At 37.7% G+C, this 14,262-nt stretch overlaps 1 protein-coding gene across 1 annotated transcript; it reads right to left on the minus strand.

Moving 5' to 3' along the window:
• Positions 1-2,796: 2,796 nt before the first annotated feature.
• LOC116257103 (isoaspartyl peptidase/L-asparaginase) lies at positions 2,797-10,104 on the minus strand. Its single transcript, XM_031633718.2, has 5 exons — positions 9,961-10,104; positions 9,176-9,340; positions 7,577-7,810; positions 6,117-6,203; positions 2,797-3,451 (listed from the first exon to the last, which is right to left on the minus strand). Exons 2-5 carry the CDS (start codon positions 9,338-9,340, stop codon positions 2,978-2,980), a joined length of 960 nt encoding a protein of 319 aa, XP_031489578.1. The 5' UTR covers positions 9,961-10,104; the 3' UTR covers positions 2,797-2,977.
• Positions 10,105-14,262: the final 4,158 nt, after the last annotated feature.

The following is a 14,262-nucleotide window of genomic DNA, read 5'->3' on the forward strand; positions in this document are numbered from 1 at the left end:
TGTGTTACTATAGAAGCCATGGGATCCAAAGAGGTTGGGTGCAACTAAGTCATAGACATCTTGGTTCTACTTCCATTGGCACAAATCCTTGCTTAAGTTGAAGCTATCAATGTAACTCTTGGGCGATCTCCGCATATATCTTGACACTCCAGGGGAATCGAAATGGGAATATGCCACTTACCACCCTCACCCTGACCATTGCGCCAACCCATCGGGGACATGTTTTTTTTCCTTTATTAACCACTTCCAATATGAGCATAATCTTGTACACTAAGTCACCGGACTCTTCTGTTTTACTGCCGCACCCGAGTTGCATCGAGTCGGGTGCGCACCGGATATGGGTGCGGCTCCGACTCACACCCGAACCCAGTTAAAATGTCATATTACTAAATTAAATTACTTATATAATATATGTTGTTCTGATATTTTTCTATGCAATACAATTATTTAAGTATATTATATACATTAATAACTAAATTATAATAATAATATATACATGTTTATTCTGTTATATATATAATAAATAATAATAATAAATTACCCTTGCCGCACCGCCGTACCTAAATTTTTTGGGATGTGTCGCTCCAACACCCACACTGGCACCGGCACCCCGCACTCTGGTGACGTAGCATGTACAAGTTGTTGATTGTTTTGAGGAAAGGATGATTTTCGTTTTTTAGAAATGGTTTCGTGTTTGATCTGAGAACATATCAGCGGTTTTGAAGTCCGAAGCCCCCGCCCCCCCCCCCCCCCCCTCTAAAAAAAAAAAAAATCGGATCTCAAATCCATGATTTTATACTACAGCGTGGATTTGAGATCCACGTTAGGGGTGGATGCTTGATCTCAGTTATTGTAGATCTCAAATCCCCTCGGATCTGAGATTGTGGGAAATCAAACGCAACCTTAGGTTTTTACAAGCTTTTGAATTTGAACGCACCTGATAAATAGACCAACTTGATTGGGTTGACAATATTGTGGTTTGGATCTCTATTAGGTTATCAGATCTCTATTCAATATGGTCCTTCTCTGGTGATGAACAGTCCATGAACAATATGATAGTGCTCAACCGCTCTAACCTTTTACATAAGCTTTTCATGAGCCAAATCAAGTGGAGGTATGAGATGCAAGTTTAAAATAGAAGACCAATCCTGTGGTGGATAGACGGTGGTATACCACTGTTTCATCTAAGGGTGAACAGAGAGTCGAGCTACTCGAGCTTGACTTATTAAAGCCTGGATCGTGAACGAGTTCGAGTCGAGTCATTTGCTTAACGAGTCGAGCTCGAACTCAACACATAGTGATGAATATCAATTTTATTCAAACGAGTTTGTGGACCCTTAATCGAGTCAAACTCGAGCTAAACACGTAACGAGGAATACAATTCTATTCAAACGAGTTTGTCGAGCCTTAATCGAGTCGAGCTCGAGCTCAAAATGTAATTGCCGAGTCGAACTCGAGCTCAAAACGTAATTGCCGAGTCGAACTCGAGTTGCTTCCGTCAAGCTATTCTCGAGCTCAAGCAAAGTCGAGCTCGATGTTTCATGAGTCGAGCTGAGTGAACTCGGGCTCGATTCAGCTCGTGTTCACCCCTAATTTCATCGAGGTGGGCAAAGGGTCAGATTTTACGCTGAAAGGCGATTTCACTGACTTTCGCTAACCTGATGGAATCTTGTATGATCAACTGATATTCTTCATGCAACTTTTCAAATTTTGAATTCTCTGTTATCTTAGCTGACTAAAAGTAAGAAAAATATATCTAGGCAGAAATAAGACTCACTAGATCTATTTTGGCGACCACTTTAGTTTTTGTTTCTGAACTCAGACACAGAGAGAAGAGAGTTATTTGCATAGATTGATCACCAATAGCAGAAGTTAGTGAAAAGGATTTACAGTGATCATTTACCATGTTAGCAAATACAATCACGTCCCAATTTGCTGAAGAAAATACCCACAGATGGTTGAATAAGAAAGATGATCAAAAGCATTTCCTTCTTTTTTCTATTGAAAAACATGTTTATGCAACCAAAGAAACTGCCAGAATCTCATGATGGTAAGCTACGTACATATGCGTGTCTGTGCTAACATATTTGCTCCACCTGCCCGCGCTTTCGATTTTTTATTCTTCTTTGCTCCTTTTATAAGGTTTATTGCTAGGGATCACTAACTTCAAACTGGGATTCGTATACATCAAAAAGCAGAAAACTTGACAAGACAAGCTCACCCTTTAAGGGGTGGAGTGAATATGCTCAGGTTTCAATTTCTTTCATTTAACCACCTGCATTTTAATGTTCTGCATATTTACTTCGCAAGTTTCAGAAAAAATGACTTCACAGGAGTGGTGAATTATTATGATACATAAAAGCGGTTAAATTCAAACTTAAGTGTCTTGTTCTACCGCCAAAACTCGAGTGCCTTTTTGTAAAATTTTCAAATATTTTTTTGCCACAAAACACTTTTCAAAATTTCTTAACAAGTAAATCACAAGTCTATTGTCAATAAAAACACTACAGCAGAGGCCAATTCTTAACAGAAATGACCACTAGTTGCATGATGATATGCAAACGTAGCATATTTTAGAAATGACTGCATGCATGTAAATGATGAGGAGAGTTAGATCGGCTTTTCCATAAGAAACAATCCAGACGCCAATAGACCAGCTTGTTATAAGTTGCTGTTTGTTGACTGTGACAGAAAGGGGTGCAACTTCTGGAGAATTAAACAGCCAACATATATGGGGTTGCGGACTAGGAAAACAAGCATACTAGAATTTCTGGTCACCATCCAAATCTTACGACATATCAGTCAAGGTCCAACAAGAAATATTTATTTAAATATTGCTAATATAAAGAGTTTGCTGATGATAATTAATATGTCAAATTACAGCATGATGACACAATGACAATTCATAGGCCTAATAAATGAACACCAATCAGCTTATTCACCACAATGATCAATTGCTTCTTCTTCTTGTAGCTAATTAAGAAGCAAACATTCCAATTTCAGAGTAACCATCTTCGGTGGCACAAGCCCTAAACATACCTGAGGTGTTGAATGACATTGTGACTTCACCTGTGGCTGATACAGCAACAAGTCCTGCATCACCTTTGGGCACACATTTTTCTATAACATAATCTGCTGCATCTTTCAGAGAAAGTCCTTTATATTCCATAAGTGCAGCCACATCTCGGGCAACGGTGGCCCTGATAATGGATTCTCCTTTACCAGTAGCAGATACTGCACAATAGCTGTTGGCATAATTGCCAGCTCCTATCACAGGGGTATCACCAATTCTACCAACCATCTTGTTCACTAGGCCACCTGTTGAGGTTCCAGCTGCCAGATTTCCATGGCAGTCAACTGCTACACATCCAACTGTTCCAAGTTGACTATCCCCATTGGAAGCTGCTGTTTCCACTGGAGTATTCTTGTGAATAGGCGTGTTGTAGTCTATCTGTCACAATCAAAACAAAAATCAGTTTGCAAGCAAGAGAGGCTACAATGTTCTGGATAAGGTCTGGAATAGAAAAATATATGTTTTCTTCTTAATATTTTAATTGCCACTACTGTCATCACTATTGTCAATAAAATCTGGATATAAATGCAGGGAGAGCGAGAGAAAGAGAGAGAGAGACTCTTTTACTCAATATGATGGATAAATACATTCAACATAGTATTTCTGTTAAAAAGCACACTTGAAAGGGTGATTTTGAAGCAGGGAACACCGGGGTATTAAAAATCGGTGCGCATCACCCTATGCGCATATAGTTTTATACAAAATCATGCATCTCAGACGGTAACAGCTACTTCAGCGTCATACAGATATCTGGCCTTTATCTTGAAATTCCTAAACACTTAGTTCATTTCTGACTCATTCCCTATTTTAAGCCTCATTATAGTGGTCACAGTGCTAGCATCCTTTAGGATGGGTTAAGTATCTAAGCGATAAGCATCGACCATAACAGATTCCAGCCTGTTGTTAGTAGGTTCACATAGAACGGAACATATGGAACACACATGTTTTATTCTTCTTAAGTTTTAGTGTATGCATGAGAGAGAGAGAGAGAGAGGGAGAGATAGTTTACTCTAGAAAAAAAAGAAAGTATATCTCAATCCATCTATCAAGTATGTTCAATTTGTCATTAATTTCTTCAACTCATTATGTACATTGAGGAAAGAACCAGTATAGAATTTATCAGGAAGATAACATGAGCGGCAAATATATGAGAGTGCTCTCAATTCTTCTGAGGAAAGATGTTCAGGACTAGTATGAAGTTATGGAGTTACGCGTGCAAGAGAATGTAAAATCAAAATGGCATCATATCTACCATAGATTTTATGCTAAAGTTCCCAAAAAAAATCCAGAATGCAGTACATCCCATAATAACTTTCAAAGACAATAAATAGCAAATCGCATAATTTAACCTTCATCATCCATATATATAACTCCACAATCATGTTGAACGAAAAACAGGGAGAAACACCAACTGGTGACAATGTACCAACATAGGTTGAAAATAAGTATGAGATATGCATTCAGACTAATGGCAACAAACATAAGGGAGCACTGAAAGAGCAGAAAGGCAAAATGAATATATATAGATAACTTTAATGAACTTGCAAGTCACAGGCAATAGATTTCATATTTTTAGTAGTTTTTTATCCAACTAGATAACTATGGCAAAGTCCATTCCAGCAACTGTAAGTTAATGTGGACGGTTGGTTTATTATTAATTTTGTTTCCTTTCTTCTTGTATTAGCCAATTTTCTAGAGAAGAGGAGGTGGGATAGCCCAAAGCATGAACTAGGAGCCAAATTTTGCTGGTTAGCCAAATCTTCCTGGTTTTTCACATTGTACCAACTGGTTTTATGCAAGATACTGCTAATATCCTCCTATGAAATCCATTTCCTAATATTGACATTACCAATGGTGACCCGTCCCAAAATTAAATGAGCTTTGCACGGTCGAGCAACTGTCATACAGATACAATGAAATGGTCTCAATCTTGTATATCACATGCCTTCGCATATCTGAGGATGGATGGCTTGATTATCAATTTTTTGATACATTCCTTCTTGCACTAGCCAACTTTTTCTGGCGGAGATCGGGAGGTGGGATACCTGATAGAAGGAACACTGAGTCAAGACCTGCCATTTGTTCACATTATGCCAACTGTTTGCACGTGGTCAACAAGTAACTGGTGCTAGCCTGCTAGGTAAACTGCTGCTAGAGTCCTCCTACCGAAATGCTTTTTCTGATATTGACATCTCCAAAAGGGGCTCTGCTCGAAATAAAATGAACTTTACATGATTGATTTGGGTCTGTGCCATGTCTGTCATATGCCATCACATATCTTTATTCTTTAGATAAATAACTTTGATTCACTTGAGATTCAAAAAATCAGTTGGCACAATGTGAACATGTGACAAGCTGACTTCTTGCTCCTCTATGACCTACTCCAAGTCCCGATCTCCTCTATGACCAAGGATTCAGGGTTCTAAAGAAACTCATTTAGGTCCAAGCAACAAGACTGGACAATAAAGGAACTTTGAAGTGCAAACTGAAAACTAAGGCACCCCAACTTGTCTTATTGATTGAAAAAACAAACATATATATACTTACATGCATGCTGAAACTGATCTGGTCTCAGAGCATATTCAATTTTGTCAATGCAGCCCCATCTTGGGTCAAATACAACTTAATCTACATCCATAGGTAACAAAATTATCTCATCCGGAAATTAAGCCCAAAAGGTATGACTTGAAACCTAATGGATTACATTTCCCTTGTGATGAATATCCAATATAATTTTTGTGGATCGGTTCCTACAGATGCCAATTTGTCATTACACAAGGTACAGACTTTTCTTCCTTGACATGACAACCATATAAACTTGCAAAAGGTACAAGACCTGAAAACTAAATTAGAGTACCGTATGTAGCACAACCATAGATTCACAGGAAGGGATAGGGAAACAGGGAACTAGTTCTACAGAATTGAGTGCATATACCTTAAGAGCCAACAGAAATAACCATGTTCTCTGTCAAACTCTAATAAGACAATCATCCACAGGAAATAGAGGTAGGAAAAGAATAGTATGACTTCTTGGAGAACACACCTGAACTTTCTTTGCTTCCTTGGCTTTTCTTAACCTTTCTATATTTTCTGGAGTAACAAAGTAGCTCGCGTCAACAGTTTCTATGCCCTGCAAAGCAATTCTATCAATTAACATTCTTACCTCAAACAACTAAATAAAATTGTGCTTGAATTTTGCTGCATTATGCATATTCTCGGTAAGCTAAACATTGCCTAGTAATTTTAGTGTTGCTACCTATCATTCACCTTCTTGAGATGTGTGCTCTTATATTGCAATATAGCAATATTATATGGAATTGAATTAAAAAATAATCTCATATGCAGCACAGTGATAACTATTGGCAACTTCGAACAATAGTTTACATAGAAGGAAGCTATAATAGGCTTCAGACTAGGAGAATTGAGTATATGGGAAGCAATAAGGAACCTATTTAAGCATCATACCTGGAAGCTAGATGAAATTCACAAATGAAAGCAAGGAGAAAGTATAAGGTATGAAGAATCAGAAACCCTTTAACAGAAACAAAGCACAACATAGAGATTTGGTCTGTAAATGGTGAGCCATTTCATCCCAGTTCTCATGTAAACATAATAAGCAATGAACTTCCAGAACAACAGTGCATGGTAATCACGTTTCCAATAGTTTCAGGTCATCCATGAACCTGCATGGACCAAGTTTCCAACTTGTGGAATTTGTGATTAAAATCTGTAGCAATTCATGTTACTTTCCCACAGCACTAAGATCTATCACCGTCAGATTGATACTTCACAAACAACATAGAACATACATCTAGAATAGACAAAAGAGAAGTTTATGCATTACCAATCTCTCTTTCCACAGTTTATTTAAGTTAGTATTATAAATTATTATTCTTTAAAAAAGTAGGTCTACTACATGGTTTCACTTTCACCTCACTTGGCATTTACACAGTGCAGGCTGATTAAGTGATCGGATCCTAGGTTGGGATTCATCTCTCTATTAAAAGAAAATAAATAGAAAAAACTGGTAAACTTCATGGTGAGATCAAAGCAGAAAAACGAAGTAAAACAGTCAAAATCACGGATTGTTTTTAAAGAAAGTAAAAAACCACCTAGAAAATATAAAATCATGTTTTGCAAACAGAATTTTCAAAGCTACGCTGCTGCAGGAGCATATTTCAACTGTATGTACTATAAGCTCCTGTGGCAACAGAGTACACGATGAAATGCTTTCTGCAAGTTGTCTTACAAAGCTCGTTTCAGGGGATCATGGAATCATTCTGAAAAATTGAATGTCAAAAGGCTAAAACCAGTTCCAGAAAGATGATATGACATTTTATGTTATTAACCACTACCCATGGCCCAGGAAAGAGTGCTCTAGGTATGGATGCTTGATGGAGGGCAGCTAAAAGCTATTAAATCAGCCATCTGTAATTTCTAAGGTCTTAAAACATGAATAACAGATGAACCGCTTGAACTTATAGAAAATCTACAAGCACTCACTTGCTCTCTTGCAAATGCCTCAGCCCCATCAAATGCTAAGTAAATATGAGGAGTCTTTTCCATCACATGTCGGGCAAGTGATATGGCACTAGCAACTGTAGACAAACCAGAAACAGCACCACAATTCTTTGTGTTCCCATCCATTATGCTTGCCTCCATCTCAACTGTGCCATCCGTAGTCAAAACTGAACCTTTGCCAGCATTGAAAAGCGGGTGGTTTTCCATCTCACGTACCTAAACATGAAAAATTCTGTCAATCGATTTCTGATAATTATATGTAGACTTCCATTCATCATAAAAGGAATCAACCTATGGCCATGAGAATAAAACACAGCTTTGTAGGAAGAAGGATTAAAGCCTTCACGAGGAACATGATGAGAAATAACAGAATATAATTAAAAACTAAGATTCAAAATACTAATAACAGAATACAATTAAAGAATAAGATTCAAAACACAACCTCCTGAAAAGAGACTGATCTTGTTCAATGCAGTGAATATCAGAATCTGAACCATACTGAAAGTCCTTTACACCGATGCTTATCACTGATATCTGTCGGGTCTGTATAGTGCAGTATTGGCTAGAGAACTAATTAAATTTTTATTATATTTATCAATGTATCAGCCAAAGGAGGCTACATATGCCGATTAAGCTAACACAGGTCTCGTGTGGGGGGATATTTCAAAGGGTTCACGCCCGTCCCATCCCTTATTATTTTGCGTTGGTGGTGATACCATGAGTATCGGAAGATACAGGTTGAGAAGCGCCTAATATTGATAAATTAATGAATTAAAAACCCTAACACCTAAAAGAAATGCTGTTACGTGGTTCTAACACCATACCTATATTAGGAAAAAAAGCACGACAGGAAACCTGAGGGAAGACTGAAACCAGTGAATTCAACCCTAAACTCAAATAAGAGAGAGGACTCTAATTTTTTGGGTCGTGGTAGAGGAACTAGCCAACAATAAACTCAGTGAAACAGGAAATCAGAACACATCAATGTATAACGTGCATATGTAGACGTATCATAATAAAAGACCAGCAATGAAACGGCGACCAGTAGGAAAGCGGTATTTGCAAGTGACTAAGCAATAGGCATTATACATTGATGTGAAGGAAAAATTTATCGTCTCATATTTTCGTATGATCTTTCAGTACACATAATGGTCTTCGAAAGGAAAAAGCACTTGGATTTATTCACCACATGTTATGCTTTCCATTAACAGAAGTAGACAACGAAATACCTTCGCTTACTAACAAATGCTTCACATAATCTATCTTCACTCGCTTACAGGGGTACCAACTTGAATTAATCCAAGTATGCAAACGATGGGAATCTTTCACTAAATTCAAACACATGAACAAGCAGAAGAAACTCAAATGCCACAAATTATGGGAAGCAGAAAGACGGCACGTCCCCATATAATTATCTCTCACACTAGAGAAACACATAAGAAACAGTTTAATCGATCCAATAGGAACTAGCTCGACCAAACCCACGAATATGTAAAACTATACAGTGACTTCTCGGACACTACACAATCAGAACCATTCGGATGATGATCAATAAAGGCAGCCAGTCGTAAAATGATATACCACAAGCTCAACCACGTCTAGTGCCGTCGCCTTTGCTTTGAGCGCCGAGACGCCAATGTGGAGACACTTCCTGAGGCACTCCTCCCTGGCTTCCAAGATATGGGGAGGCATCAGGGACGGCGAGATGTCGCCCGCTCCTCCATGAAGAGCTATAGCCCACCCCATCTGCAACAGAGAACGGCAAAGAGGAAAGAAGAAAAATGAAAGGAAGAAGGAGAATATAGAGAGAGAAGCAAAGTTGGGAGGGACCGGCCACCCATCAGCAAATGGCCATGGTTTATAGAAGGAAGCGTGAAGGCCGCCTCAGACGAAGACGATGCGACTGCTTTGGAAGACCCATAAAACAAGTCAGACAAGTAGCGTCCTGCCACTTGTAGAACACGAACAATCATTATTCATCAGCATGGGCAGCGTGGACATGAAAAAGACGTTTAGCAAAAAGATTGCCCAGATCCGTTTGAACATCAGAAGGAGAGAGAATCAGCCGGGCCAGTGTGTTTGTGTACTTGTCCGCGCATATCTGTGTGTGTCAGGGAGATTCTGCTGTTGTAACGTTCACATAAAGAACAGTCCTCATATAAAGCCAAACGGAAACCAATGTCTCTCTCTACACCTGTTTTTCTTTCTCATTGTTGAGTGCAAACTCATTGTTGTATTTTAGACGAGAGAATCAATGTTCTTAATACTGTTCTTGTCACAAAATCAGCAGCTCGGCCGATTCTATTCCAGAACGGATTCTGATGACAGTCTTCTGAATTCTTTTGGCAGAGGGACCGTACGCGTACCTAGTACTCCGTGTGTTTCATCTTTTGATCTTTTTAGCAGAAAAGGGTCTTCTCAAGTCCTCAAAGGTAGTTGAGCAACGTTGCTGTCTTCTGACATAGAGGAGCAGCAGATTGCTCTTGAACCCGTGAACGCAGTTGCAGAGGTATTTATTAAAGAGGGAAAAAGAAGAGAGTTATGTGGCTAAGTCACCAAGCACGGATACGAATATAGGGTATCTCGACATAGCAATTTTAAAAGATATGGGTATATATCATGAAAAATAACACAAAAAGTCAAAATAAAAGCAACATTTAGTGATTTTAAATAAAAGCAAATAGACAATTACTCCAAACCTAAATGAAAACTGAGTTGAAAAAAATTAAATAATGTAAAATTAAGCAAGTTTGATCGGTTTTAGTGTAAAAGATACTCAAGTGTGTTCAAGTACCCAATTAAGGTATGGGTAGGACACATGGGTAAGTGAACCTTAACTTTATTTAAGTACTCATGTGACTTAATTATGTAGAACATTCAAATGTTATAAGATTTTCCTTTAAGCAAGAAAAGCAAAACTGGATTTCAAACGAGAAACATAAAAGGAGTTTTTAAGCGTGACAAGCTTCTCAACTTAGAAAAAAAAAAAGTTGTCTCAGGTGCCCATGTACAAATGCAACATCAAAAACATAAAAGTTTGGAAGAAATTGAACTGGTTCTAAGTGGATCCTCTACTTCTTGAGAGCAGAAGGCCTTACTTTGTCACTGAAATATGGTTTTTGAAGAAAAAGGAGGATGATAACTATTGTTGATCCTTTGTTTGGAACAACTGAAACACACCAAGTGATAACTATTGAAGATACAGTTGGATAACTCATCTGATTGACTCGGAAATATCTCAATAACAAGACAAATGATTTGATATGAAATTCATGAATCTAAACTTCTAAAATATCACATCAGTGCAGATCTCAAATTCACACTAAAACAATAGTGAACGTTCATTCACAGGACATCCAAGAAAGGCTTAAATTGATATTTGAATCAACAAAAATCCACAAAGATCACATCGAAACTACTTTCTCTGACGGCCGAACTGACTTAACGTTTCATGTATCCGACTAATGGCCAATGGGAGCGTGCACAACTTGGGGAATTTAAACAGTTTCTGAAAGAACAGCACCATGCGGATTCAAAAAAGTGGAACGAAACAAGAAAAGTTCAGCACAAGGTGAAGAAGATAATATATTATAAGAAGCCAGCATTGCCGGATTCAAAACAAATTGGCAGACAAAGTTATTTTTAATAATTTTTAAATTATTTTTTGTTGATCCTCAGATAATCTACCTATTCACCTAATCCACAGTCCTTTTTATAAATCGAATCTACCTATTCACCTAATCCACATTCTTCTTTTTTAATGTTTATTTAAGAAAAACTGCATTTGGCTAAAACTTCCAAAATTATACCACTTTTGTTTTCAAAATTTTGTTTTGCTGTGAGCTTGAGTGGATCTACTGTACATCCTTGAATACATCCTTGAATTTAGATATTTTACTTTCCACCATTTATAACACAAAAAAATAAGTTACAGAAGCATAGACAAGATCCAAATCCTTTGAATGTGAATGAATTTATCAGCAGTCATGTTATGCCCATTGAATGAATATGATATGGGGCGTGTTCCAGCAATTTTGGCCTCTCGTGGACAGTCTTCCATGAGCCTGCTTGCATTCTGTTGCTGTCCTGCAGAATTAAATATCGAACCTGACTTTGTTGGTAACTCTTTATGACATCCATCCAAATCCAACTCTGCATCTGCAGTGTTTCTTTAAACATTTAAAATGGGGTGGATCGAACTCCAACTTTTCACATGTCAGCTACTACGATGGTCATGGATAGCTCGAGTTCGACTCGGCTCAATAAATTAGAGCTCAACCTCGGTTGGAATTTGATTATAACAAGCTCGAGCTCAACTCAGCTACACAAAATCGAGCTCGAACTCAATTCGTTTAATCCATTTAATTCGTTTAAGCGTTAACTCTTATAAGCATTAACTTGTTTGATTTGGGTAAACGTTAACTCGTTTAACTCGTGTAACTTGTGAAATTTGTTATTACCCTAAAAGTTAAAACCGATGAACCAGTTTTGGCAATATTATATGTAGTACCGGTTTGCTAGTCGAGTCGAGTTCTTGAAGCTCGAACTTGACTCACTATCATTTGGAGTACCTTTGTAAGCTCGAACTCATTTGGAGTGCCTTTGTAAGCTCGAACTCGGCTCATTTATAAATGAACAGAGTTTTTTTGAGCAAGTTTGAGTCGAGCCCGAGTTGACTCGGCTCGTTGTGCAGCCCTAACTATGGTTAGCCCCATCCTATCCATAAGGTCCATGTAAATGGACTCCATTCGAATTGCGCTTTACAATCTCAAGACCTGATAATCGAGAAAATTTCTAGTACAAGATTTTTGGATTAGGATGTCTAAGATGCAAAATGTGATCTCTTTAATTATAATTGGATTGGGGATCCAACAAAGTCAGAGATTTCCCCTTCATCTTATAAGCACATCTTCTTTCTCTTTGCAAGATTTTCTGACGCTTGTTTTCTAACACCGAAAGCATCTGCCCATCATCGAAGAATTTAGGAAATCATAAAGCCCAACAACCTAGCTCGATGTAGAACATCTCTGATGATTAACAAATATATAACGATTTGATGTTGATAAAAAAAAAATCATTTTTCATGATGGTCGAAATAACAGGTTGCATAAAAAATGTTGCAAAGCCAAAGATTAAAAACAGCCGAACACATCCACTAAAGGGGTGTTTGATGAGGCTGAAATTGTAAATTTTTTTCTTCTTTTATATAATAGGAATTGAGTTATCAAACAAAAAATTTATAGGCTCATTCTTCAACCAAAATTCCAGAAACCATAAAAGGTACAATCATGATTCTAGATTTTTTTTTCTCTCATGCCATCTTAATTCACCAATTTTTGAATTTTCATTTCTATTTTATCAAACAAGTCATTTTCAGTTCTAGAATCAAATTTTTAAACTGCCAAAACACAAAGGGTGTGTGTTACATAACAACCTCAAAACGAGCTTTGGGAAGCAAAATGACATTTTTCTTCTCAAAAGTTGTTTTGAGAGTGCTAGGACCAAACTGGGTTTCTGAAAACCCTTTTTTTTTTTTTTTCTGAAAACGGTGTTTCTTACACATTTTCAATAACCTGCTGAGCTCCTATAGTTTTCAATAACCAGCTGAGTTTCCTGTAGTGTTTCTGTAAACATCGCCATGGCACTTTTCAGCTCATTTGCATTTATTTTATTTTTAAACAACAATAATAATGGCAACAAGTACTTATGTATAATGTGAATGAAGTTTCCTGTACTTTTCAAAAGCACACTCACTTTTTGTCATCCAAACAAAAGGCAACGCCAGGTTTTATCTGTATCGACCTCTTTTTCATGTCTTGAATTATAATATATATATATATATATATATATTACATTGATTTTAAAAAATAAAAATGTAATTATAACAGAATGTTTAATTCAATATTTGATTTGAAATTAATTCACTAGTAAGCGGATGGAAACATATTTAAGCAGGACATATATTTTGTTGAACAACATGAATTCACTGATAAAAATGTGTTGAATGAAATGGGAGTGTTCATGTTTATACCAAGAAAATTTAAGACAAGCTGGCATGCGGTTCGATCGATCGGCCATCTGCAGAATCAAAAGGCATGAAGGGTTTCGTGGGAAGCTAAGGCTTACCTCTATCCAAGAGACCAAATGCAATCTTCAACGCTTGAGCAGATGTCTGAATCACAAGGTAGACAACTGGTTTGCCTTGAATCGCCAAAATGCAACCTCTCCCACAGACACTTAAGGTCATTCCAAATGTCAGGAAGCAGCTTCAATCTATAAATGCGGGGGAATGGGATGAAGATCGGGCTGTGACAAACTCCACTATTTGTAGCAGAAGTAGTGGACCATGACAGTGTCGTCACGTTGGAGATGAACCACCAACGCCATGCACTGCAACGCTTTCTCGCAAAGCTAACTGAAACGCTTGCTTAGTAATACTGCGTTTGCTTTATGCTTTACGTTGTAGCCAACCTCAAGTCCCGAGTGGTAGCCATCTGTTTACTACCCATGTCAGTCTAGATCCGCTGCATTTTGGCGATTCAAGGCAAACCAGTTGTCTACCTTGTGATTCAGACATCTGCTCAAGCGTTGAAGATTGCATTTGGTCTCTTGGCAGTTCAATAGAGGTAAGCCTTAGCTTCCCACGAAACCCTTCATGCCTTTTGATT

This window comes from Nymphaea colorata, chromosome 7 (assembly GCF_008831285.2).
Source record: "Nymphaea colorata isolate Beijing-Zhang1983 chromosome 7, ASM883128v2, whole genome shotgun sequence".
Taxonomy (NCBI): domain Eukaryota; kingdom Viridiplantae; phylum Streptophyta; class Magnoliopsida; order Nymphaeales; family Nymphaeaceae; genus Nymphaea; species Nymphaea colorata.